Consider the following 27,953-nt stretch of genomic DNA (forward strand, 5'->3'; position numbering starts at 1 on the left):
GGAGAGGGAGTTGCAGCGTCCTTTTGTGGGCGTGGTAAGTGCAGAGGTGCAAGTGGGCTTCACGAATTCCGAGATGATCCTGTGGAGCTCTTTACTACTGCTGCAGCAGTTCTTGATTCTTTCATAATAGTGTTACGCTCACCTGGTCTCTGCAGGGACGTTGGGCACGGTTGCAGCCTTCCCAGCAAGTTGAACCCTATGTCTGCTTCTTCCCGCTGCAAATAGGCTGTGGGCTGCTGTGATGAATTGGAACACTGCTCCTGCGTAGATATGAGGACGTAAGTTTGCTGGCCTGTGAGTGAATTCCCTCTCAAACCCTTCTTCCCATAGCGTAGTTTCCGTGAGCATGCATAGACCCATTAAGGCTCACCTGTAAATTAATAATGGTGAGCTCTCCGTCCTGCTACTTCTGGCAGGGGCCCTTTTAGGATGAGGACGAGTTCCTTCACACGTGGCGTCCAGTCCAGCTGCGACTATTTCACGCCTTTCTGGTAAGTGTCTTTGAGTTTTCTCTTTGTCTTGAAGTATTGTATTGTCTTTCTCACAGCCTGATGTCAGCTCTGTAATAATTTCTATCCTTCTCCCAAATAGGTGTGATTGCGGCCCAGCAGAGCTACAGAGCACGAGGTGGCTCCAAATGAGGAGCGGAGGATCCCACGGCGGTCCGACAGCAGGTAGGTGAGCTTTTAAGGATAAGCGTGAAGAATTTTGCAAGCGCCACCTCAAACTGAAAGTTCGTAATGTCTAACGTTGCCTTTTGTCCTTTTACAGGGTCCGCCTTTGTGGATGAAGAAGATGTCGTGCTGCGGTGCCCAGAGCTTAAGTCATGCGTGCCGGAGGATGAAGATGATTTTGTGCTGCAGTGCCCAGAGCTGAAGTCCTGCGTTCCGGAGGATGAAGAATGGACACCAGGCTCAGCAGTGAAGAATGCAGGTGAATGCTGACTCCAGGAGGTAAGCATATGGGCAGGAGACTGGATTGGCAAAGGTAAGTGCTGCTTTATCCCAGGCGGTGGTGAGCGTTACGCTGCATGCGAATGCAGATTAATGCAAAGCGCGCGCCTTGGGGTTGGGTTGGCTTTTATAGCTGAGCTCTTAAGGCCACGGCCGCCAGTTCTGCTCTGCTTTCCACACCCTGCCACTCCCTGAAGTTGCACGTGCAGCTTATAGATGGAAAGTTGCACGTGCCGCTCAAGATGGAAAGCCTCACCCGGACTGACTGCACACACGTGGAAAGTTCTTAAAAAGCACTCCTGCCCATAATAAAGAGTCTTGCTTATGTTTCTCTATGAGCCTGACGCCAAAGGCGCCAGGACTGAGTCCCACCGGGCCCGCTGTGTATAAACGTCCCAAAGGGACATGTGTGAACCATGCTACCCCTTTCTCCCACAACCTGATGGTGCAGCTCCTGTGATCCTGGGCAAGTGGCCATGACAAATAGTAGTTTTTGTTGGCCTTTCGGATCTCGGATTTCTAGTTACTTTGATGGTGTGCGAACAGGGATTTGCCAAGGGTTTTTTTGATGCTCGCCATTTGCGCTTGAGGGAGCGGTTATGGGTTTTCACAGTTTTCAGGTGGGGCATGAACCCTTTGGGGATTGGTCCTTTGGGGGTTTGAGCAGGCGTGAGTGGATGACAGGGATGAATGAATCATCTAGCCAAGAGTTAAAGGATTCGATAGGTAGAGGTCTGTCTGTGGTTGGTAGTGAGCGTAGCAAGGCTTCAGCCATGTCGGGCAATACCTTGACCATGTTCAAGCATTTATGGTCATGTGGTGAGACCGGGCGGACCATGGGAGGTGGGGTCAGCGTGCGGATAGAGAAAGGTAGGGCTGAGTGGTCTGTCCAGATGAGGGTTTTGGGGCTGGACACCGAGATGAGGCAAGTGGAGCTGAATATTGCATCAAGGGTGTGGCCTCCGGTGTGGGCGGGACCTGTGGTATGCACGCAGAGGTTGAGTGCTTCTAGGCTGTCGACCATGGGTTGGGTCATGAGGTTGTTGGGTATATCAAACCAGATATTGAAGTTCCCCAGTAGAATGAGTGAAGGATGGTTGACCAGAATAGTATCCAGTGAGTCCCAGAGATTGTTGGCAAAATGTTTGTTGTATCCCGGTGGCCTGTAGATGAGTAGGAAACTGTGTGTCAGACTTCGGCTCCACCTCCCCCTTCTCCTCACCTGAATCTTCTGATACTGAGTCCTTTACCGTAGTCCGGATTCGGGGACGTTCCTTCTTCTTGGTAGAGATAAGATCCTTAGGTGTTCTAACCTTCTTATCGTGCAAGTAAGGTCTGGCCCCTCCGGAGGCCACCTTGGCAGTAGTGGAAACCTGCCGTGGGGGGCTCCCAGTGGGCCAGCCTCGGTGCCCAAGGGAAAAAGCCGGAACGACAGAAAAAACCCTTGAATGAAGATATGCAGGCAAGGTAAGGAGTGGTTCCTAGGGCAAGGTATAAGGCAGGTACTCCCAGGCTGAAATGATGAAGATTCAGGAATGATGGATCGAAAAGCGAGGGCTTTCTCCAAAGTCAGGACACTGTAGAATGTCTGGAGTGCCAGATGCCTCATACACAGAAACTGATAGGAGCCGCAAGCGGTAAGTGGCACAGGAAGGTATCAACGAGAAGAAGAGTGCGAAAGGTTTCGCTGGCAGAGAACTGGTTTAACTGGAAGGCTAAGAGAGGAGCGGAACGCGAAAGGGATCGCGAGCAAAGAAAGGTTTCAGGAAGGCAGAGCGAGGAGCAGAAAAAGTAAACAGAAAGGTAAGCAAGGAGCGGAGTGCGAAAGGGATCGCGAGCGGAGAAAAAGGTATCAGGAAGGCCGAGCGAGGAGCAGAGTGCGAAGGGTTTCGCAAGCGGAGAAAAAGTAAACAGAGAGGTAAGCAAGGAGCGGAGCGCGAAAGGGATCGCGAGCAGAGAAAGGCAGAACTCAGATAGTCGGTTACGAAAACCACATAGACAAAAACACAGAGCGGACAGAAGGAGAAAACACAAGCTCACGCCGAAAACGAGAGCGAGAAGGAAAACTCGGAAAGAAAGTTACGAGCAACTCTGAGCGCTGGTAGAAGTGTAGGCAATACACAGATACAACGCGCCGAGCTGGAGGCGGGGCCTAGATTTATAGTGGAGGCAGCCATGATGGGTGAGGACTAGAGCGTCCATCGATCCCACAGCTTCCACCCTCGATTCCTGACACTGTGTGAGAAAGTGGGCACCAGGGAGAGTCTGACCAGCATGGATTCGCAGTTAAGTGCGCGTGGCTGGGTTTCAGTGAGAGAGATGAATATGTAGGGCTTGTGGAATGGCTATTCCGCCACCTCTGGTGGCTCTGTTGGGGGGAATGAGAGTGTGGTCGGGAGGAAAGGCCTAGTGTGCGACTGGTTTAAAGTCGTCGCGAAACCATGTTTCGGTGATGACAATGAGATCAGGGTTGTCAGAGGAGAGTAGGTCAAAGATGCTATGTTTGTTTCTGGCCCCAGAGCGGGCATTGAAAAAGAGGCAGGTGACTTGGTGGGGGAGGTGGTTCCAATGGAGCTGGTGGCCAGATGAACATGGTGATATTGGGTGGCTGGTAGGAAGGGGTTGGGAGGAGCAGGAGGCAGGGTGCTGGGAGAGGCTGCAACAGTCAGCGATGGTGTTTTGAAGGTTGGGAGAGGGAGTGAGGTTGGGTTGGAGCGGGAAAAGAGAGCGTACAGTGGCTGGTTTGCATGTGATGGGGTTAGGGGAAAGGGTGGAGTGTGGGTGGGCGGTGAGTGGTGTGATGGTCCTGGCAGGCTGGTGGATGGGCTGCAAGTCTGGATGGAAGTGGAGGTGTAGAGCTGTTAGGCGTGAGGGTGTGTGCGAAGAGGGACAATCTGGGAGTTGCTAGCAGGGAGTTCCTCAGAGCCAGGCTATGGACAGTTGGTACAGAGGACTGATGTAGACAAGGAGAAGCATAAAGAGGCGAAAGTGGGGGCTGGTCATTTTTCTTGAGTTTAGAGTGTTTAGGCATAGGAGGGAGTGTGAGACAGGGTAGGGGGGGGTCGAAGAGGAAATGTGATTGATGAGGCGATAGTTTTGGAGAGAGCAAGTCATGCCATGTTGAGAGAAGTGAAAGGGGCAGAAGGGGGATGTCTTGAGATGGAGGGTGAGTGGATGCTGGGGGTCTGTGTGTGTGAGGAGATGGTCATAGTCGGTGGAGAGTATCTAAGCAATTAAATATGGCAGAGGCTTGAGGACAACCTTGTCTCTGTAGAAGATAACATTAAGGTTCTTCTGGGAAAAGAGTATATAGGTCGCTCACCCACCTTCCAGAAATAATTTCAACCAAAGAGGCTGTTTTCCACTTGCGAAGGTCTAATTAAAGAAATTAAAGGGTCAAACATCCCCTACACATAAAGGCTGCCAGAACCACATTAAGGTCCCATGAAGGAGGAGGTTGGGTGAATGGGGGGTGAAGATGAAGAAGCCCCTCAAATTACTGCTAGACAACTTCATTCTTCAAGGAGAAAGTTTCCTCAGAAGAATTAAGGTAGGTGGCAAAGGCAGACAAATAATACTTACAAGATTGAACCTGAATGCCAGTATCTGCTGGAAAGTCTTAAAGGACAAAAATTGTCCAACAAGAATTTGTGTATTGGGCCTCATTACGAGTTTGGTGGTAAATGTGCTGATTACCACAGGATTACAAGTGATGGTAGGGCGTTGTTGATTTGGCTAGGACTCCATGGGGGTTTTGACAGACATTTCTGCTGGCGCTCCTTTTTGATGAAGATGTGGAAATAGGCATTCTGAAAGTCCACAGTTGTTAGCCATTCCTTGTTGAGTTCTGGGATGCCCAGAATTGGTCCGATCCCACCTGTTTTCTACAACATTGTGAAATACAGACAGTATAAACCCAGACCATTCTTATTTTCTAGAGCAATTTCTATCGCTTGCAGGTGGAGAGGATTTTGAATCTCCTGTGTGAGCAATAAGGTAGACACAATGGAGTCAAGGTTGGTTAAGGCCAGGCCTGCCCTGATGATAGGGAGTACGCAGAACTCTTGTGTGATGCTCAACTAGGCTTCTAAAGGGAGGGAAACCTTCCTCTCACTGGGAATGAATAATGCTTGGGCAAAAATGGAAGTGCATGCACCTCGACTTCAGTCAAGCAGGATTTGGAACAGCATACTGACTGATAGTTGTGGAGACTGCTGGTTTAGATCTTGAACAAGATCTATTCCTCTGTATGGCAAAAAAGGAGGAGAAGAAGGGCCAGAAAGTTTTCCTTTAGCAGAGTGTTTCGCCATGAAGTCGCTCAAGGCAACAGAGGGTTTGAAACTAAATCAGAGGGTTACCAAAATGGCACTCAACGACTGTGCGGTAATCACATCTGTTTTACAAGTTTGTAGTACCTCATCAGTGGAAGAAGGCAAATCCATCAGTTCATCTTGTATATTAGAATGTAATGAAGAAATGTTTCAAGTAGGCTTGCCTTATCATATAGACTGACTCATTTGTAGCGCTGGATGTAGTGTTGGTGAGATCCTTTTTTACTTGCAATTGTTGCAAAGACGATTTCTTGCTTTCTGATTACCAAAAGTAAAAATCTTCCTGCGCTTTAAGAAGCAGCAAATTAAATGTCTCCAGAGCTTCCCAGTTCTCTAACTTGTATCCAACTAGAATGGAAGCCGTTTTCTAAATAAAATGTGGCATTCTGGTAAATGTGCTTACCCTTAGATCACAAGAGTTTAGAATCTTTATCTAGGACAGCTGAACGTTTCTGAGCATGGCCTTTGCCCTTAATAAGAGCTACAGAAATGACCACTGATTGTATAGCAAGGTTCCCACAACCACAAAAAGGTTAATCTTGTGGGGTTTTAGATTTAGAATCCAAAGACATGGAAACTATTGGCTCTGAATGAGGTTTTGAGTAATTGTGCATTGCTAATACTTCCAACACTCGTCATACATAACAGTTTGCTGACTGCAGAAGTTATATAATCAATTAGCTCTGTAGAATGAGCAGGTATCTCGTCTATTGAAGCCTTAGGAGACGTATAAGCGTCCACCAAGGTTGGAATATCAGCCCAGGAGTTATGGAAGTGTTACCATATTTTGGTACACATTCAATACCACTGGCTTTGGTACCTGAATATTCGCTAGATAAAATTGGTACAGAGGGCCAAGAAACTGAAGGTTGATCTTGCTCTGTAGAGAACTGTGGTATGGGAGAATTCTCTTGTCTCACATATGCCCCAAACAACTACTGAGTAGGTGACTTAAAATGGTCAGCATCAGAATCTAAAATCTGAATTAGTTTAGTAGGAAAATGATGCACACAATTAGCTCTTAACGAGGGCCTTTAGTTATGTTTATACTTGTTGTGCTCAGAAGAAGACTTAGCTGGTGCAGAGTAAGGTGTATGGTCTTTCCTTTTATGGAGATCCATAGAGGACTTGCCTTGTAGTAGCGGGCTTAGATACTGCTGGTGGTCACTTCGCAGTACAGGAACCCTGGAGGGAGATGGACTGAATTGCCAGAAGGACGAAGCTGGACTCCACCCTCTTAGAGACGGTGTGGTATTTAGTGTGACCTTTGAATGTTTGGGAAAACCGAATTAGGAGCACTCCTGTATGGTACCTTTTGAACCTTGTCTTGAGTTGAAAGGTTGTATGATATGGAAGGCCATGCCTTGCCACTTGGTGGTTTCCCACCGAAGATGTACTTGCACTCACATGTGGCCAGATAGAACTCCGGTCCCTTTGGTCTATCTGTAGGTGAGGTGAACTCCGGTCCCTTTGGTCTATCTGTAGGTGAGGTGATCTTAACACTGGTACCAAAGGGTGATGCCGGATCAGAGACTGTGCCCAGTTCCGACTCACTCTTACTGCTAGAGTGCAGTGTCTCCGGTCCCTTCACAAAGTTTACCATTGTGTGTGGTACCGGACCTTTCTTCAACTTGGAGACTAAGCAAATTCTCAGAGACCTGGGCTTGAATCCCCCATAGAACCGTCAGGAACACACTGGGTAGAAGTTCCAGAGACAGTTAATTCAGGCAGAAAAACAGGAACTGGGAGGTGTTGGTTGGTGACACACAGTTAGGGGATGAGCCAGGCATGAGGATGGTTGTTTGCGCATACCAAACCATTCTAAAAGCCTTAAAGAAGAATCTCCAGATAAGGCTAAAAACCAACTATGGTCCTGGAACTTGCGTGCTACTTGGGAAAAGAGTAACGATTTTCAACTAAAATCTAGACATAAAATTGTCCATTATTCAGTTATATTTCCAGACACAAAGTATACAACAACACTGCTAAGATTCTGCTTAAATCTGTGGGCCACCAAGATGCAAAATGCGAGATGGGCGAAGTCCTTACATATGGAGAAAAGCTGTAGATTTTGCAAAGCCCCTTATCAAGGGGAGTCATTGAAACATTTAATGATTGAATGCCCTGGTCTAAGTCAATTCATAACCCTTACAAAAGACTCAATGTGTTCAAAAATCTTTAATGCAACCTCGATATCGTGGAAGATTGCCACTGTAAATTACATCCTTGCATTGAATCTTCATGATGTTTCTGTGTTGAATAGATAATTGAATAGAGTAGATACTGCCGAAAATCAAATATGTTGATAAGATATGATATGATAGGTTATTTATGACACACTTAATACTCAGAGGTTTCTAAGCGTGGACCCGGGGATCGAACATGTGTTGCTCCGTGTCATCTTGCTTCCAAGGCAAGTACATTGCCACTGAGCTATCCTCCCGAGACAATGTCGGGACATCCCGATAGAATGTAAAAGGCAAAATCTGACATCTAACTACACTTTTTTTTTTTTTTAGAAGGATGCAACAATGTTTTTTATCACCAAATATCTGTTTGTGGAAAGAATTGGAGCGTTTGCATATCCACAAACATAGAACTGGTAACTAAAGGTGTTGTGTTGTCTCTATAACAAATTCGAAATATGTGTTTTATCGTTTGTTTGGTATTTTTATGATTTTGATGGCTTTATATATATATATATATATATATATATATATATATATATATATATATATATATATATATATATATATACATATATTGTTCACAACTTAAGTTGTATAGTTGCCACTGTAAGTTAAATGGTGTTTTTATGAATTTACACATGATGTTTTATTCCCTGATCTGTATTTTAACTCTGAAATGTGTGATTATGTAATAACTTGTAAATGAAGTTGAAATGATCTTGATACATTTGAAAAAGTTGTTATTAACAATTAATACAAATAAAGAATTAAAAATCCTTAAAGTGACAGCATCCTTGTTTGGAGAAGCTTTTATTTCCCCCCTCCAGCCTTTGGTGCAGGCTATCCCAAACAACTGGGAAAGAGGGAGAGTAGGATGACCTGAGTACTAACACTATAGTGACAATGCGATAAGGAATCTATATCTTAAAATACTGTTTGGCAATCAATGTAGACTATAAGCCGTATTAGACATCTGATGCTGTAGTAATTTGCTTATGTTTGCCGTGATTGTTTTGTTTCCTTTTGTATAAACAAATCAAGGTTGGCATAGATTGTAGTTGTGAAAACATTCTTTAAAAATCTGATGGCATATGTTCATTAAAGAATTGATACACAGGCATTAACAAAGCTAATAGTTTTTGCTGATACACAAGGATATTATCATGTTTCCTTCTATTGACAAATGTTTCCATCGGCAGCCAAGTATTTGTTCCATTGCCATCCAATTCACATGTATTGAGACTATTGTCAAGGACATGTATAGGTAGCAGAGCTGTGCCAGGTGCCACTATGCCCAGTTAGCAAAGTGTTGCCACTTTCCATCAGGCTCAGCACAGTAAAGCTACATTTCACTATTCATAGTTATCAGAGGAAAACCAGTTTAATATTGTGTCCAGAAAGCATAGTAATTCCAGATTCAATTCTGACCAGTTAGTACTTCAAAGCCAGATCTCATTTTGGGTGTGTCCGAGTGCGTGATACTGGATAGTCTATGCCCAGTGCTGGGAACAGTCTGTGTGCAGTGCCTAGGGATGGTGTGTGTGTGTTTTTGCATTTTTGTTAAATTATGTGCATGGAGTGTCGGGTTGGTGTGTGTGCAAAGCTGGCAATGTGTCTGCTGGGTCAGAGTGTCTGTGGGGCTTATGTTCAACAGGGGCATAACGTAACACATATGCATAAAAGCCTTGCATAGGGCTTTTACGCATGTTTTAGATTTTCCAACCCTTTTAGTGATTAATAAAGTCTGTGGTCAAAACTATGTCACATTTGTGTCTGTGCCCTACTTCTTCATCCTTACAAATGGTGTCAGAGTGGGATACGGCCTAGTTAACACAAACCGGGAGTCCACATAAACAACATGGAGATAAAATGATCTATACCCCCACAGTTGCTACCCCAGGAAAAGAGTTTACCAACGTCTTTTCCACCAGTATGTCATCTACCCTGGAAACCGAGATCGATCAACACCATCTCATTGGGTCAAGATCACAGGTCATGGCCAGTGGAAAAACCGTGAACTCCACAGCCATCTAAAACCTAGAATGCTGGTCCTCTTCCATCTATTAACCTCACACGCCATTTTTCTGGTGAGAAAAACCATAGAGGGGAACAGCTATAATCTTTTTTGTCCCCAAGATTATTTAGTTCCACCAGAGACCAGATTATCATCTCTTTAGACATACAGATAAACCTCCCTACTAATTTGATCATCTATATATGCCTGTTGGGGGAATTGGCTGAAAGAGAGAGAGCAAATGACTAAGCTTCCTGTCATGTAGAGAGGAAATTAAGTTTGCTTTCTTAAACTTCTCATTAAGCCCAGTTAAGATCAAAACAGCAGGGATTGGCGACTCCCCTGCAGCCCCTGGCATGGCCTCTGCAACCCCTTTCATGGGGTAGTTTGTTGTTTTCAACAGAGGTGTCGCAGAGGCCCTCTGCGACTTCTGATGAAAGCAACAAACTATTTTCACGAAATGCAAGCTCTGCCTTCACCTGGCGCCACTGTGTCTCGAGTGTTCTGTTCTCTGGTAAGGGTTGCTTAGCAACCATGACTATGATGAGCTCCTCCAATGTCAGGTGCGCATTTGCAAGCTCTGCAGCACTGCACTTTCGATGGCCTGCACCCAGGGGCTGGCTTTGTTCATCACATGGAATACGTTGGTGCTCTGCGGGGCCAATCTCGGCGTGGAGCGTAGCCTGGGATGCTGCCTACCCACCACCGCCATCCTCCTCTTCCTCCTGCCAGAGGCTACCTGCCGCCTCTGTCTGCAGGCAGGGCCAGGGCACCTCATGGCGCTGCGCTTTCTTCCCTACCAGAGACAGCAAGGTCTCTGAATCCTGGCAGGGGCTCCTGCATGGTCTCCAGACTGCGACGCTCACAGTTGCCAGCAGACCTCCGCAGCGATTGCTAGATGGACCGTGGAGAAAGAGGGTGGGAACGAGGCTCTGAGCTAATGGAGCTCGGAGGACAGGACCACACATCCGATTGCGCCCCAGGAACCTTAACACAATCCCTTGGGTGCCAGGGCAAGCCCAGCTTCATCTTGTGCTGGAGGGTACTGGTGCTGTTTAACCACCTGGCCTGAGCCTGCCTGACTAGTTCTGTGGCGGGGTAGCAGGTCTGCCAGAGTACACCACACCAATGAAGTATCCAGAACCTCAATGCAGCATAGCAAGCCAAGGTAAGTTCAAATGAAAAAAAAGGTTGTGTGCGTGGCATGTTTAGATGTATTGTGTATGGCAGTGAGTATTGTGTAAAATATTTGATGTAATGTGTATGAGCTGAGCGAGTGTGTGTGCAAGATTTGAAATGTAATATTTGCACGCACGTGTATGCTTCTGTGAGACTGTAATGTATGAATTTAACGTTTCCCTCATTATATATGAAGCATGGCTTTGTGAAGCATTGAAACACAAAAAGGTAACCTTTGCCCACATTCATTCTTCCACCCCTGCTTTCACCACTTTCTGCAGCACTTATGCTGGAAAAGGAAAACCAGAAATTCGGTGGAAATGTGCTGTCTCTCTAGAGTTCAATTACGTTTTTAAATACATTTTATTTAAGCAGTGGTGCGACCAAAGGTATTTTCAGGTTGTCTGAAAATGATCTATTAAATAGCTAAATCACAGTGCCTCATGCAGTGTTGACTTCACTGAGTAACCAGCCACGGCAGGTATCATCAGGAGACCTATAGCAGCATTGATTGCTCCACAAATGTAAAAGTTACACTGGTTAAAACTGAACTGAGATTGAGGTGGTAGTTCCAGAAAGAGAACCTGCACTCAGTGTAGCAACAGCTTCCACCTAGTATGCCATTAGGAGTTGTGTTCTATGCAGTAGTGGCTCAGAAAAGTGCTGCTTCTGGGCACGTTCTGCTAAACCCCCCTGCTACTTGACTTGCAAGTTGTGGGCTGGGCCAGTCTTCACACTTTTTAGTATGCAGTGGGATTTCTGAGCAGAATCCTGTCTTAATTGGGGTGCTTTCTAGGGATGCAGTCTGTTGGCTATAGACCTGAGAACCTTCCCACCAGAAGAACCTTTTGTTATGAATGTTTAAATCTTGAAAGTAAATTTTCAAAATCCACAGGTCATTTTTTGCCTTCCGTGGAATTGCATGCTGGTGGTGTTAATCTTCCATTCAAGGGGAGGGGAATAATGACATATTGTAAATGTTTTGCCTAGCATATTTCTGCAAAGGTTTATATATTTGTGTGAGTACTTTACTATGGTGTGGGTGCCTTTTTATACATTACCAGCATAGTTATTGGAAACTCTCCTCTCAGTGTTGATTACTGTTAAGAAGGATTTCTGAACTCTGACCTGGAGGGGCAGAGGTTCAGAAGGCCAACCTAGTTTCTTGGAACAGGGTAACCTGTGTACAAGCCAGACCAATCAGGGTAGCTATGGCAGGCGGTCAAGACTAAGTCTCAAGAGGGGTGAGGGTGGCTGAAAGACCTCAATGAGCATACAAAGCAAGGGCACTTACAAATTACTCCAGACAGGTGTTATATTAAAAATATAGACACATTTATTACAAGGCCTTTGTAACATAGACCATAGTAAAGAATCACAGTAACACTAAAGTAAACCAACACATCACAATCAATACAATATATGTACAAGACCGATGGGGGTCTAAGGAGTTAAAAGCACGAAATATGTAGACCACCTAGATGGCGAGGAAAACAGGCAGTGCAAGTAATCATTAGACCCAGTTCAACATCGAAACTACACCTAACTAAGAGGCAGTCCAAGCCCTACGAAGAGAGGAGCCTTATGCTCAATAGTACCTGCACGTGCCGGTGCCAATGGACAAAATAGGGTCTCTTCAAGGGTCTCTAGCAGCTCAGGAAGGTGGATAAGGCGATGAAGAACAAGTTCCCACTATTCAAGCAGGACCTCCACTTGAGGGCAGAGGCAGTTTGAGAGTGCGTGATGGAGTCGCTCTTTCGCAATAGCTGTGGAAAGGAGAGGGGACATCAGGGGCCACTTTGTGTGTAAAAATGGGCTCCTGTGCTAGGGGCCACCGGTTGGGGTAAGGACTACTCACCGGTCCCCGAGGAGGTCACGAATGCAGCGAACTTGCACAGGTCGTTGCCACAGCAGGGCAACACAGTAACCGTGTTTACTCCGGTCCGGGCGCACTCGTCTCACTTCAGACCTGGGAATGCCAAGTGTACGAAATTCGGCGTGAGGGTGCCGTGGACACAGAGCAAGCAGTCTACCAAGTTTTGAGGGCCTCCTCGAAACAGCGGCGGTAATGGAGCAAACGTCCCGTGTAAGATGGTCAGCCCACTGGTTGGCCCAGGAACACTTCCAAAGAGGCTTACTTGCAGGGTTTGATGAAGGTGCCGATAATAGTTGATTCCACTATTCCAATGGGTCGAAGCGTCTTTGCAGACCTTCTAGGACGATCAGATACAGAGGGGTCCCACGGGACGACAGCGGGAGCAAGGTTGCCAAACCTTCCAGCCTGTCACCAGCGGTTCCTTGACTCGGCTTCTTGTTGCAGGATACTTGGCTCCTTATCCTTTGTTCGTGTGAACTCAGGAGATCGACATGGTAGTGGTGTTTTCAGCCTCCTCTTATCCAAAGTTCCCTTCGTGCCAAAACAGAGAGGACCCAATGGGAGATCTGCTCACAAACACTCACTCCATACGTGGACCAATCACGGACCACAGTGGTCCCAGGCATTCAGGACACTCCAGACTCTCTGGCACCCATGATGTGTATTGGGAACAGACATCCCAGCCCACATCCTAAAGGCACACACACAAGGCATGCAGAAGCCCGCAAAAGCTTTGGGTTTCGCGGGAAAGTGCATGACCAAATAAGGACTGACTCGGGTCGACTCGACCTGGGGAAGGTGAAGGGGCAAGATGGCCAAAGGACAGGACAAAGAACCTCGTGGCATGGCCATTTTGGAGCCAGACCACCTATTCGTGCCAAACACGGTAAGCGCGGTTAACATGGCAAGAAAGGGTTAAAAACATAAGAAAACGATAGCTGCCACCAGTCCTGTCCGTGACACATCTGCACAGTTCATGAAAAGTCCAGCGAGAGTTTCTAGGGCCTTTGGAAAGACTAGAGACCCAAGTGTACTGTAAGGTAAGTTACATTGTACACTTGTTACATGTTGCACAAAAGTTGCAACATGAGGAAAGGACTAAGGGGAAAAAAAGTCTCCCCATACTGACTGTCTTAAGGGCATGTCAGTTTCCCCATAAAAAGTGAGCGAAAGCCCAGAGGAGTGCAGCTGAGGGCTGTGCTTCTCTGGCAAAGTTTAGTTCAGGGTGTAAAACAGCAGCAAAATGTTTGGGGGTTGACATATGGAGGGAAAATTACACTCAAATATGAAATCTTTCCTAACAATTACTTTTTTGAAAGGCAAATATTGATGTGTCTTGTGCGCTTTGTTCTAAATGGAAAGGTCAATTGAACTAAATTTGTATATTTCGCTTTAAGATATGTTCACTTACTGTGCCTATATTAATGGTTGGCAGCTTTTGATTTTTGCTACGGGGACAGACATTCCCACACTGAGTAACACAAGGGAGCTGTAGGTCAAAACAACACATTATACAGAACATTTTGCAGCAGGGATAGAAAAAAGCTATGTGACTTAAACTCTCTGAACTATCCAATTGCGACACAATATGCTGTTGAATCAATTGTGCAGTTAAAAAGAAACATGTATGAGGATATCTACCCACCAACCTCACAAGTCCTTTTAAAATAATATAAAGCAATACTGTTATCATGTTTACTAGTATGCCATATCCCTCCTGCTTCTAAGCACTGTAATAAGTGTTATGTTAGTATGAAATGTAACCCCCATAGCCAATACATTACCAAATGCTGTGGTATGCACATTTAAGGATACATAGCTTTTAAGATAGCTCAGTGGGTTAAGTGCTCACTGCTGGGGTCTATGTGTGTTCTGCCAGTCATAGATTTGAATCATAGCAAGGTCTACTCAACCATATATGCCACTGACCATATAGCTCAGACATGGATGGTTAATACAGGTTTGGGATTTCATGAAATGTACTTTTTTGTGTGTTTTTATACCCACCCGTCATTCTAGGTGTTTACAACTGGTTTAAATGTCATGTGGTGGCATTGATGTCAAAGGTCATATGACATCACTTCGTGTGATGTCATCGGGTGTGGGATGTCACTTCCACTACCCCATGCATTTTGTGAAATGACGTCCCTGATACCACCATTGGATGAACAAATTACTTACTTGGGGTAATGTTCATTTTGGTGGCTGGCTCCTTCCATGGATTTCCTCATCGTCCTGTCACCCAGCCCCATTGTAAGACAGCGCTGAAAAAGAATAATGTAGAGGGAGATAAGAACTCAACATTGTAATCTGATTTTTGCTCCAATAGTACCCTCAGCTACTGAGCACGGGAAGATGGGTTGGAACGGAGGTCACAAAGTGTCATGTGCTCTGTTTGTACTGGAGGAGTGGTCACTTCCAGAGTCAAGGGACAAGGTCGATGCCGCGGTACACACACACCTGCTGGGGTACAAATGTTTCTGATGCTATCTGCACCAGCGAGTGACTATCGTAAGAGAAGGAATCCATGGAAGGAGCCATCCATCGGAAAGAACATTACAACAGTTAAATCATTTGTCCTTTTACCTCATTCGGTAGATTATGCCACCTATGCACTAAAAAACTGCTAACATTGTCAGCAATCGTTTAACAAGGATGTTTATTTTAAAACAATGTATTTATTTTTCTTTGATCAAAGCCTTACAAGATGTAAATCGATACAACATGAACACCTTCAAAGATTGAATCTAACAGAAAATTAGAAAACACTATTATTAGTACTAGATTATTTCAGTGCGGTTGCAGCCTGTCATCTACACTAGTCAGACACCAGCTGGCCATACGTATACCTGCCTTCTAATTAATACCCCTCATGGGATGTGAACAAACCCCCTTAATGACGTCTTTAAACGTCATCCTAGCCTAATTGTCCCCCCACTGTGGGTTATGGGTTCATGTTCCTTCTGACCACTCTTTAAAGCGCAGGAACAAGGCGAATCCTTGTGTTTTCTCTTGGGTGCCCCCCCGGTGTTCTTTACGTTTTCTCTCGAGTGCCCCCCCCCCGGTATTCTTTATGTTTTCTCTCGGGTGCCCCGCCATTATTCTTTACGTTTTCTCTCGGGTCCCCCTCGGTATTCTTTACGTTGTATCTCTTATGCTCGATTCATTAACCCCCTATATATATATACAGTCTTCTTCTACTTCTAGCTACTTTATTATTTTTCTTTTTCCCGCCGCCCTTCCGCTACCTTTCCCTTGGTGGCTCTAATGCCTACACGACATTTGCCAAAGTAACGAGTTTTATTGTTTCACTCACCGATCGCATCGTTTCCTCTCTGGAACTTCGGGATCACCGCCCCTTCCTCTTCCTGCTTTTAAGGTTTTCGTCCGATCCGCTGCCCATGGGAATGAAAAGGGTTATGCTTGGAAAGGCGGGTTCCTTCAGACCCACTGCAGATTTTTGAAATTTGTACTCTATCATTGTCCACGGGGAGCTTCTTCGTCTACTCAGCCGGAATGGCCAAAGGACTCGTGATCTTACCAAAGGCCTAGAGTTACTTCGTGCCTTCGGTCTAAGGGTGTCTTATAACTATATCAATCGATAATCTATAATCTATGGCTGTAACCATCCTCACGCTACCAAGTGTTCACGGGGAGAGGAATTTGCTGACGGGCCCATTGGTCAGCACTCACCCTCTAGAACTTGTAAAACAAGATAGCTGCACCATGTGAGGACAGGGGGTTCAGGATTCACATACTCCAGCACGACTCAATAAGGAAGACTCGGTAAGTTGGCAAAGGGAAGTCTGTTTAATGGCAAGTACATCAAACAGAGAAACAACTAGGAATCAGCTGTAGTGCGATCGCGCTCTCGCTCCGACTTCCTCAAACTTCAGTTGAACAGCATTTCTTATAGACAATATTCGTCATCATTGACGTCTAACTGTACTAAAACTTGGCATGCAATCTAATTGGTTAGGAAAGGTAACTTATATGTAGGTACTATATCTGTATATGATAATAGGGCATGCGGATTGGAAAACTCTTATCGGGTGGGCGTCTACGCCCATCCCACTACATCACACGTGATTGATGTCACTACAAGTACGATGTCTCATTGGTTCTATTATCTATAAGACTCCAGATAACTTGTTCCATTGTGATTGGTCAGGTTACACCCCTAGAGATGAATCCACATTTTAATTAGCAGCATGCAGAATGGACACCTAAGGGTCTGGTGTACCAAGTTTCACCCTGCCTCCCTTCCAAAAATCAGTATCTTAGGGCTATGTGTCAATTAGTTGGCTGGGTTTGGCCTTGAGACTGTAGTCTCTTATCGGGAAAAGTTATGGCATCCTGGGTTCTGGATGACATCAGGCGATGGTGCCTCTTCCAGCTTTTATTGTATTTAATTCTGCTTCGGCCCTACCACCTGCCTGGGCCTCTCTTATCTTGACCTTCACGGGCGAGCTGGTATGCTCCGAAGTTTGGTTCTTGCGAGTTGATGCTCTCCTCCCTTCTCTGGGTAACCTCGATTTCCCAGGCATGAGCCGCTCTCTGTTAAGTTTCGATTCCGCTTTTCCTCTCTGTTCTGGCTGAGTTGTGAAACTTGGCCTGCCAGGCCTCTGGCAGCCTGGGCCCATTTCTGCTTTACAAAATGGAGTCGCACTCGTATAACGTGCCTCTTGAGGTAGCTATATAGTTGGCGCATGCCGCTTCTAATATTCTACTAAGCATTGCAAGCAGTATCGATTTCTTAGCATCTTGCGTTCCAAGCCTTATTGCACAAGGTTAATCAGGTTGGTTGCTCCCATCTTGTCTCGTAGCTCTGTTTCCTCACGTTTTAACATTGTCTCTTCTCTGTGTTCATTATATTTATTTAGTATTTACTTATGTTGGCGTGTTCTAGTTGATAGTGACATTTTGTTCATTCACAAGTCTGTTCAGGCCCTTGTGTCATTTCCACTGGCCTTCCATTAGGGCTCTTGGGGTCTCTTTGTGGAGCGTACGTAGGCCCTCCTCATTTCGTATTGGCGGCAGGTATGGCTGTCTGATAGGGTACCGTGCTGCCCAGGGTTGTCTGGTTATGGGCGCTTTAACAGGTACGGATCTTCTAATGTCTTCTGGGCAGAGTCCTAGTGCAACTCTCTGTTGGTTCATTTGCTCCTCATACGTCACGTACCTTGGCGAGTACCTTCCAGTTACCTTGAAAGGATGGGCAGGGGTGCAAGTCATGTCTGGGACCTCCTTTACACACCCTCCAACTTTTTATTTTTAAACCAGTTATCTAACAGAAGAGAATACGACTGGTAGAGACCACAGTTGGTGAGTAACTTTGTTTCTCTGGGGTGACACTGAGAAAATAGGAAATTAAGAGATTATTAATGACAGTTTTGGAGATTATAGGAGTTAATGAAGATTGTTTAATAGCCCTGTCCTTGGATCTCAGATATCAAAATGCCTTCAGATGTTTTGAATTGTTTCATTTTTTTTTCTGCTGCCAGACTGGAACTGCAGTACTACCTCCTGTTGCCAAGAAACCAGCTAAGCTGCCCGAGAGGCCAATACAAATTGTAAAACCTCTTATTGTGCCTCCAGCTATGGAAGTGGGAAAATTAACACCAGAGCAAACAAAGAAGGCAATACCTTCTGCATCACCAAGAAAATCATCATCCGCAGACCAACTTTCTCCTGCAGGTAATAGCAAAGTGTTAATCATAGGCATGATTTTGAAGAGAATACATTTCATGTTTGGCTACTGTCAGTGCATTCTCTTTTTAGTAAAAGTAAATCAGGGGCATTATGTTAATCTCACGAATTACTGATTTCAATTTTTATATGAAAAAATATTAATTGGTAATATGAAGTACAGCACAATAATGTCATGTTGGGAGTTCTGGTGGCATGATATTGATCTACAGTACTAAAGGCCCAGTATTTTTAAATGCCACCAGAACTCCAAGATGGCTTGACTGATCCATTAAGCAGACTTAGAAATCAAGAATCAGAAACTAAGCTTGGTGTCATCCCTGGTAGCTTTGTGGTTATAATAGATGCTTGTTACTCCTGCGCTGCACCTGGACTGTTCGCAAATTTAAATTATTTTAGAGGCTTGAAAGGTACATTTTAAAACCATGCTTTGACAGCTATAATGGACCTTTAACTATTTGCTTGTGAAACTGCTTAACTCCTGTGTGACGGAAGTCTTCTTTCTCCCGGCCTCCACTTCTAATCACAGATCTAATGCCCATTTTCTTTCCCTGCCTCCTGAACTCCTCCCTCCATCAACCATGGCACACAACCTCTTTGATAGCAATCTTGGAAGTAAATCACCTCATCACTGCCAATGTTATCAATATTGCGGCCGTTATCAGCATTCTAAATGTCTGCCAAAATTCTAATCTCCTCAGCAAACTTTATTACACGTTGCAACCTGCTCCTAGAACTTTCCCTCTTCTCTTTTGCCGCCCACATACAAGTGCTTAACTTTTCTTTACAACCTAACCATAACCTCACGTACCTCGGTGTACTGCCAACACAGAGGATAGATCTTAATGTAGAATCTCTCCATCTTCACATTTCTACTCCTTGTCTTTAAATCTATCCATGGCCTTGCCCCCACTACTTATCTGACTGCATCTTTCTCTACTCTTCCACCTGTGCCCTCTACTTTTGACCTCTTAACCTCTTTGCACCCTAGCGCATTTCTACTTCTTCATCCTTACTGGCCCCCTAGCACTGAACTTCTCTCCCACCAGGTATTAATACAACTAAATCAGTGGATCTATTCAAGACTGGGTTTGTTCTCCTTGTATTTGGGAGTGAAGGAGCATCACCTAACCCTTGTCGACCACCACAACCACCCATCCTTCCTTTCCCTAATGATTCACAACTGCATATGTAATCATGTAAATACTGGCCCATTGCCTAAAACTGCATTATATTTTTTATTTTCTTTATTTATTGGCTGTTGGTTTACTGCAAACCTTCCCAATTACAAAAAACAAACATACTTACATATTCACATCAATTGATCCAATGTCATAGTAAAAAAAGATACAATGCAATTATTAATGACACAGTCTCCCCCCACATCAACCTTTCCAAAATGATTCACAACTGCATGTGTAATCATGTAAATACTGGCCCAGTGCCTAAAGCTGCATCATATTCATGCATGTACTTTTCATCAGCGGTCCATCTCTATCTACCAACGCTCCACCCAGTGCTACCCAGTTTATTGTCACCAGTTTAATCATTGTAGCTATATATGTATTTATCCTAAAAGGGACTGCCGCGACTATCTCACTGTTCTCTCTGTTTTACAGTTCTGGTAGAAGATGTTTTGTATGGATGACTGATCGTGTAGTGCCATACCTGGTGGGTGGTGGATGGCAAGAGCAGCTTGTGGTCAGCACTGAGTTACCACAGCACTTGCTCTCAGCAACAGTGAACTATGTGGGTTGAGGGAAGCAGAAAGGCAGATTGGATTGTGGAGGTGTCTACCAACAGCCGACACTCGACAAACAACCTAGGAGATGGTCTCAAAGGCCTGCAGTCAGAAAAACAAACAAATAATTTGAGAACCCTATTCTGATGAAATTCGTATTGACTTATATTTGGCTGGCATGGAAATGTAAGTAATTATAGGAAAAACATGGAAAAGTAAGAGGAAATAAGGTCATGAAGAGAGGGGTACATTTTATGTAGACACTGAGGTGGATCGCCCCTAAAGAGAAAAAAAGCATTAAAAGAGCTAATCTCATTTTCAGGTGCTCGCCAAAATGCCAATTTGAAAGAATTACATAGAATCAGTCACATAATAATCAATTTCTGGATCACCTTCAGCCCAGGTCTCTTGCTGTATCAAAATATCACATTACTCTGCAACACAAAAATTCTGGTTTCACCAAGTGTTACTTTAAACCATTCACATGTGCCAAGACAAATTTTGATTTGCTATTCACCTGCCGAGAAATCATGGCGTTTATACTCAGCGTGCCATGGTTAGTTTTCTACAGTTCACTGACTGACCCCTGCCAGCTGCAACAAAACCCTTCCAAATGTGCCCATACAAGGCAGATCTTTTGCTACTGCTATGTTTGCCTCCCTGTTATAATTGGCCATTAAACATTACGATATTGTTGTGTGATACTAGACAAGTACCTAAAGTGCACCTGAGACATTCAAAGATTGGAAAATCCACCCTTACAGCAATTAACACTCTATCATCTTAATACCATTTACTCCTTATTTCTCCAGCCAAATTCGCATGATTCCTAGAAAAATTGTTGTGCAAAAGAAAATACCGAACTCCAAGTCTGTTTAGGTCAGAGTTTCTTCCTTGCGTCGTGACTTATTGGGTGCTAAGTGTCCTGCGTTCTTGATGACTTTAGCACCAGATGTCCATCTCAGGGCCAGTCAAAGCCCTGATGGGGCAAGCACGTGTCACATGTCCCTGTCCTGAAGCCTCCAAGAAATAGAGATAGGAAAATCTAAACCAGTCTTGTTTGTAGGATACTCATTGCCCGCTGAACTGCAAACATAGCGGTAAGCTCCATCTCCTCTAGGAAGCTCGAGCCCTGCTCCAAGTATTCTTTCCAGGCTTTACATATCCACCTAATTCTGTCCCCAGTTGACCATCTCAGGGCCAGGACAGTGTTACGCTTACCTGGTCTCTTCGGAGGCGTTGGGGCATGGTTGCAGCGCTCCCTGGACTTGAATCACCTCCCTTCAGGCCTCTCCCTCAGTAGAAAAGCTGTGAGCGGTGGTACATGGTGAGACTGCTCCTGTGAATTATGGAAGATAAGCTCTCCGTCCTACTACTTCTGGCAGGTGCGCGTCAAATGGGGTCTAGTTCCTTCACTGATCCCTGATGATAAGGATTAGTCCAGTCCGGAGGGAAGATGGAGGCTACCGCAATGTACGACAGCAGGTAAGCAAAGGTTTAAGGTAAAGCGCGAGGTATGGCGAAGCGCAACCTTAAACTGACTGTTTTTTCAATGTCTAACCTTTTATTCTGTTTCTCCTTGCAGGCGCTGCTTTGGACAATGGAGCGTGTCGTGCTGCGGTGCCAAGATGAAGAAATATCGGCGTTCCGGAAAGTGTAAAGATAAATACTTGGCCCGCCGAAGAGATGTACCAGTAAGAACAGCTTCCCCCAGTTGGTAAGTATGCTGGCAGGAAGCAGGATGTCCAGGAAGCAGGATCTTGGTTAGTCTGACCTTAGGCGATGGCGAGCGTTACGCTGCTTGCAAGTGCAGAATAACGTGAAGCACTGGCCTTAAGGATGAGCAGCTTATATTGCTGAGCTTCTGAAGCCACACCCACCAGGTTCAGCCTGCCTGCCACACCCGAAGGCAATCCATTAGCAGCCACACCCAAGAATACACTTGGGGCTGCTTAATGAATAGAATGTTCAGGTTAATGCATTCTGCTAATGGATGGAATGTTCAAGGTAATGCATCTGCTTAATGAATGGAATGTTCAAGGTTGTGTCTGCTTAATGGATGGAATGTTCTAGGTTAATGCATCTGGAATGCTATGTCCATAATACAGGCTTTTGCTATCAAATGGATATTCTTGTTTACCTCTGTAAACAAGAACATCCAAAGGTGCCAAGACAGTGTCCACCCAGGTCTCCTGTGCATGCTACCCCTGCATGCCTGTGCCCCTGACTTCATGACCATGACAGAAAGTCTCTAGGGTATGCGATGGCCATGTGTCCCTGTAAATCCCCTCCTCTTTCATGTCCCTGGGCCTGATGTATGAGCCAAAGGACTACAAACTCTAAGGTGCAAGCTGTTGGCCCTGTTAGAGCCTGCAAGAACACAGGGCCTGCCACCTTTCTCGGAACACTTGCATACCTACCTACACACAGTGGCTGATCCCATCACATCAGTCCTGTGTTTTATGACATTGGACTGATCTCCCCTTGTCTTTCTTTTTGTGCACCATTGCTCCCACTACACAGTATACCTTGTCTGGTCTAAGGGCTGTAGGGCATACCATTTGCCAAATTGCTTTCAGCCACCTTTGCGCCTGTATTTCAAAATTGGATCTTGTCTAACTCATGGCACTGTATTTAAAATTGCATATTGGTCCTTTCACTGCCTTGTATGTTTAATTTATTTAAATTTTGGTCAATGTTATTACCGTGCATTTTTAAGTGTCATCTTAACCAGCTCATGGACTGTTAGGGATAATTCTCACTCTATGCCTAATTTCTCTTACCTAGTGAAACCCTCAGCAGCTTTGCTGGATTTCTGGAGTTTATTTTTTCCACTTGGTAAGAGTGTGAGCTTTTCCCCCACTCTTACCTGTGTTGTGCCATGTGTATTTCTACAGTTGTTTGATTGTGGGCTCTGGAGTACACCACTTCATGAGCCCCACTCTTTGTGTGTTACACAGCACCTTCAGTGCAGTGACACAGCTTTGCCTTTTAGACTTCCCACCGACTCCATTTTCTGGGGCTGACTACTGTCCCCAGAAAAGGTAAAGTTGCCATTAACTTTACATAGTCACTATCAACCACAGGTCCAGTACACCCCATCTTATATGGAGTATTGGAAAGGGTTAATTCCTAGCCTTTTTTACCTGTGTCTCCTGGAGCGTTGTTTTGCTCCCTTAACATTAAGACTTGGCTGGTGGCAGTGGTATCTACCCTAATTTTTCTACCGCGATTATATTACATAACGTGGTAATGTTTTAGGCTATGTTAGTAGCCTTGAACTTTAAACCCGCTTGCCCAAATACTTTTTATTTCGGCTCCGGTTGGGTTTAATCGCCATTTCTTTTTGTTAACATCCTTCTTTGGTTTTACTTTGCGTGGCAAACCAGGTTTGTTCGCTGACCTTCACCATCCTTTCCCCTCACTCTCTAGCCGGCCTCCCTTGGCCCTCCTCCTACCTCCACCTGCGAGGCTAAGAACCTCGGGGTTATCTTTGACTCCACTCTTTCCTTCTCCGCCCACACCTCTGAGTTCTCTAAAAAGTCAAATTTCCGACTGCACCTCCTCAGAGGTACTCTGCCTTTCCTCTCCTTCCCCCAGAAGCTCATGGTATCTCAAGCTCTGGTTCTCTCTAGTTTGGACTATTGTAACAGCCTCTATCCAAATCTACTTGCCTCTACTCTCCGCCCTCTGCAACTAATCCAGAACAGGACTGCAAGACTTGTCCTTGGCCTCAAGCCCTGGGATCGTATCTCTCCAGCTCTGAAATATCTCCACTGGCTCCCAGTGGATGCAAGGATTAAATTCAAAACCCTCTGCATTGTCCACAAGGCTTTCTGGGGCCTGGGTCCAAAATACCTTCAGCTATCCCTCCGCAAATACATCCCCTCTCGAGCTCTTCGCTCCTCTACCTCCAACTGACTCAGGGTCAGTCGTTTTTCTAAGAGACAAGCTGGGGGTAGATCTCGGTCTTCGGCTGGGGCCTCCCTCTGGAGCAGCCTCCCTGCCACTCTAAAACTTGAGGAGAACCATCTCCGGTTCCGGAAGAACCTCAAGACCTTCCTCTTTTCTTCTGCCTTCGCTCCCCATCTCCCCTGCTGATCTGTTCTCTCTTGGCACCGTGCACCTGGCCACCCTCTGTCTTTTGGGCCCAGGTACCTGCTCATCCTGCCACCCTCCCGCACTGCCTCCGGACCACCCATTGCACTGGGGTCTGTATCTTTACCCATACAGACCCCCTTTTTTCCTGCACTTATCAGACCTACCCTGTGTGCTGTCTTAAACCTAGCACTTGCAAATTGCTGGCTGCATTACCACTGTGTGTTGCCTTTATTATTTTTTTGTTGTTATTTATCTGTTTCTCCTCTGCTTCGCACTTTCCACTTCGTCCCCCCTTCCATGTACTTTTCCCCTCCCCCTCTCCTATGCACTTGCGCGTTCTCAATGTCACTGGGCCTAGTAAGATCGATGTTTTGTTCTCCCCTGTTCCCCTCCCTTGCCTTGTCGCGCTCTGAAACACTTGTGTACGAGCGCCATACAAATAAAATATCAATCAATCAATCAAAAGACCTTTGGCGGGCTTCTTGGCGTCTGGGTGTCTAGGTGGGCTGAATATGAGGGAGGGGTGTAGTCACCCCCTGCACAGGGTATCCTTGGAAACCCAAGTCGCACTTTGTGTCTATTGGCTGAGGTGGTTGTCCGGTCTGGACAACCCCCCTGCTGTGTGATTGACAGTGAATGGGGGCTTTTGGCCTAAAAGGTAGGACTCTTGGGCTGGAAGTCAGAGTCGCCACTGGAACTACAAAGAACCGAAGAGAAGCGGAGAAGAAGACGGCTGCAGCAACCCCGAGTCCCGGTGAAGCCCTGCTGCAGTCCTGAGCTATCTACCCTTCAACGACAAGAGAAGATCCAGTCCGGAGTCTTCTTACCTTGAGCCTGGTGGGATCAACCAGCTCACCCTTTCTTCAGTCAGAGAATCCTCTCCTGGGTCGAAATCACTGCTGTGCTGTAGTGGTCCGCAAAGCCATCAGAAGAGCCCTCTCCTGATTTAAAGGAGTGCACCTTTTATTCATTGTTGGCTTTTCGCTGCTGCTGGGCTCATCCTTGGGTAGTGCAGATCGCTCCAGACGTCCTCCTTCTTGTCCCCACGACTGAAGCCGCAGGAACCGTGAGTCTGCAGGAACTCCCATGAACAACTGCCGTGGCTCCAGCTTTCTTCAAATGGAATAAGGTACTGTGCACATTTGGTCATTCTCTCTGTCCGAATGTAAGGAATCAGGGTGAAACCTTTTCCTCCATGAAGGTTTGTCCTTTCTTCCTTCCCTCTTATAACTTTTCCTTCCATTCTACAATGTCTAAGTACTCTTGGCATCTCGAATCTCGAACTGTTCAACGCGTGATCCTTGGCAACAGAGCATCTGCTCCATTGACACTGGCGCAGGCCTATTGACTTTTATCTGTATCTTTGAACGAGTCCTCTGATCCTATTGCCTTGAAAAAGTATTGCCTGTGATTTTATCCCTTTTCCCCCTGTTTGAAATTCTAAAGTATAAAGTGTGTTTTAACTTTGTGAGCATTTCTATCTGCGGGTACGCGTTAGTATCGCAACACCGGTGTGTAAAATCCTGATGTACTTATCTTGAATTCATTGGAACACGTGGAATTGGTTGTGTGTAGTGTATTTTACGTGTGGTTTTGAATTAGTAGAAGTGACGTGTTGTCCAACAGATGGTTTAAGAATAGATGTACTTATATTTTTTTTACCTGAAACCTTGAGTCAGTGTTTGCTTGAGTCACAGTAATTGTGGTCCTTTGTGCAATCTCTACTACTGCTCATTTGCTCTTGAGATAAGTCTGGCTGCTCCGCTACTGCTACCACTTTGACAGTTTAGTACGGGCTTGTACCAAAGGTGAACTTGGATTACCACTTGTAGTCTTAATTGTGTGTAGTGGTCCCTAAGGGCACTGCACAGGATTCTGCCTAACATGGACCTGCATTTAAAATTGCATCTTAGCCAACTCATGGTATTTTTAAAATTGTATCTTACCATCCAAAGAACCCACACCCTATAATACAGAATTTCAACTAATGGTGGTATTAACTGATTCAAAATTAGTCTGTTCACATAATTCCACAACAGGGTGGTGCAAAGCAGAGAGGTGCCTTGATACTATCGCTCAATGCAGAAAAGGCCTTTCACCGTGTCAGCTGGTCCTTTCTGCAGGAGGTTCTGGGGAGGATTATGATGGGTGTGAGGTGGATGGGGTGGATCTGACCCCATTACTCATCTCTGAGGGCCAGGGTGGTGGCAAATAGGGTGGTATCACAAATGCTTTTTTTGAAGAGGGGTACAAGGCAGGGCTGCCCCCTTTCACGTTTCCTGCTGTATGCATTAGTCACAGAGCCCTGGGCGAATGAGCTGCCTGCTGATTTGGGAATTGTGGGGTCATAGCATATATATTGAGCCTTTTTGCAGACGATGTCCTTTATATTACCGACCCCGGCCTCCTTCAGGTGCTGGACGCATACGGCGCATTATCGGGGTACAAGATCAAACTAGAGAAGTTGGCAGCGTACTCGGCGGGGCCATGGACCCGGGCAGACACGGATTATGTGGTGGGCTTGGGCTTTAGGATACAGCCGGAGGGATTTCGGTACCTGGGGGTGAACGTTACTGGAGATGCTTAGGAGTAATTGAACAGACATTACACCCACCCCCTATGGGACAGGATACATCTTGACTTACAGCGCTGGAGAAAGCTAAATCTTTCCTGAACCGTACATTAAAATTGTGGTAAAATGACGGTTCGCCCCAAATTACTTCCAAATGCTCCTGATAGTGGTCCCGGACACCTTGTTTAAGAGCTGCCAAAGGACACTTTTGCGTTTTCTATAGGCGGGTGCTAAGACTATGTTGGCATACAGGACGCTGGTTTATCAAGGCAGGAGGGCGGGTGGGATTCCCAGATCTAACCCTATACTACAAGGCGACGCAGTTGCGTATCATAGTGGACCATCTGGATCCCGGGTTGGGGAAATGATGGGTCCACATGAACAATGCGATTCCGCTCTGGTGACGTTGGGAGAGTGGATGTGGGTGCCCCAAAGGGAAATTCCCAGAGGGATACTGAGGCACCCCATCTTGGAGGTATTTTGGTCAATATGGAGGGACAATGGAGCCACGCGACGGCTGTTGACATGGCCTTCGGCTCTTAGTTGCATCTGGGCGCCCCCTCTAAGGAATCTGATTCTCGACCCACTGCAATTCCAGTCTTGGTATGAGGCAGGCCTCTCCAGGGTGGGGCGGATGTGGGAGGGAGGCAGTTACGTGTCCCTAGGTTGACTGGTGGAGTGTTTGTGAATAGGTAAACACTCTGTTTTTTCGCTACTTGCAACTCAAAGGGATACTTACAAAGGCATGCTGGGGGGACAACTGTGTAGGGACCTCCCTTCCTTCGAAAGACAGTTGCTACAGTGCACGGACATGAAGGGTCGGATAGTCAGGCTATACAGGGAAATGCTCCAATCTGACCCCATTCATATCTTACTGGCAAGGGTAAAGTGGGCAAAGGACTTAAACAGGGACATTCCAGGCAGCTTGTGGTCAAAGATGTGCAGAAAGGTAACACACTCAATAGTTTCCTTACAATATTGAATGCAAGCGGTAAAACTACTGCATCGATGGCATTATCCCCTAGCTACAATAGCTAAAATGTACCTTGGAGCAGACTTGCAGTGTTGGAAATGTAGGCAGCCACAGAGCGATTACTGTCACATGTGGTGGGGATGTTCCCATATGCAGAGGTATTGGAAGGATGTCCTATCGTGGCTTAAAAACCTAGATGGGGTACAATGAAAATTGGCGCTGTGGCTCTGTCTGCTTGGGGTCCACTTGGAGGAGGATGAAAAGGGGGATTAGGGCAATATGGTGTGCACATTGTTGGTGGTGGGGCAGAAGCTG

General features: G+C 45.7%; 1 protein-coding gene across 1 annotated transcript in view; it reads left to right on the forward strand.

Annotated features, from left to right (window-relative positions):
• The window catches only part of CC2D1B (coiled-coil and C2 domain containing 1B), a 2,515,186-nt gene that overhangs the window by 1,205,949 nt on the left and 1,281,284 nt on the right, over positions 1–27,953 (forward strand). The window contains exon 14 of the mRNA XM_069642198.1: positions 18,047–18,239. Within this exon, the coding sequence (XP_069498299.1) occupies positions 18,047–18,239 (193 nt within the window). The remainder of the gene's footprint in view (positions 1–18,046; positions 18,240–27,953) is intronic.

Source organism: Ambystoma mexicanum, chromosome 1q (genome assembly GCF_040938575.1).
Source record: "Ambystoma mexicanum isolate Mex_15411 chromosome 1q, UKY_AmexF1_1, whole genome shotgun sequence".
Lineage (NCBI taxonomy): Eukaryota > Metazoa > Chordata > Amphibia > Caudata > Ambystomatidae > Ambystoma > Ambystoma mexicanum.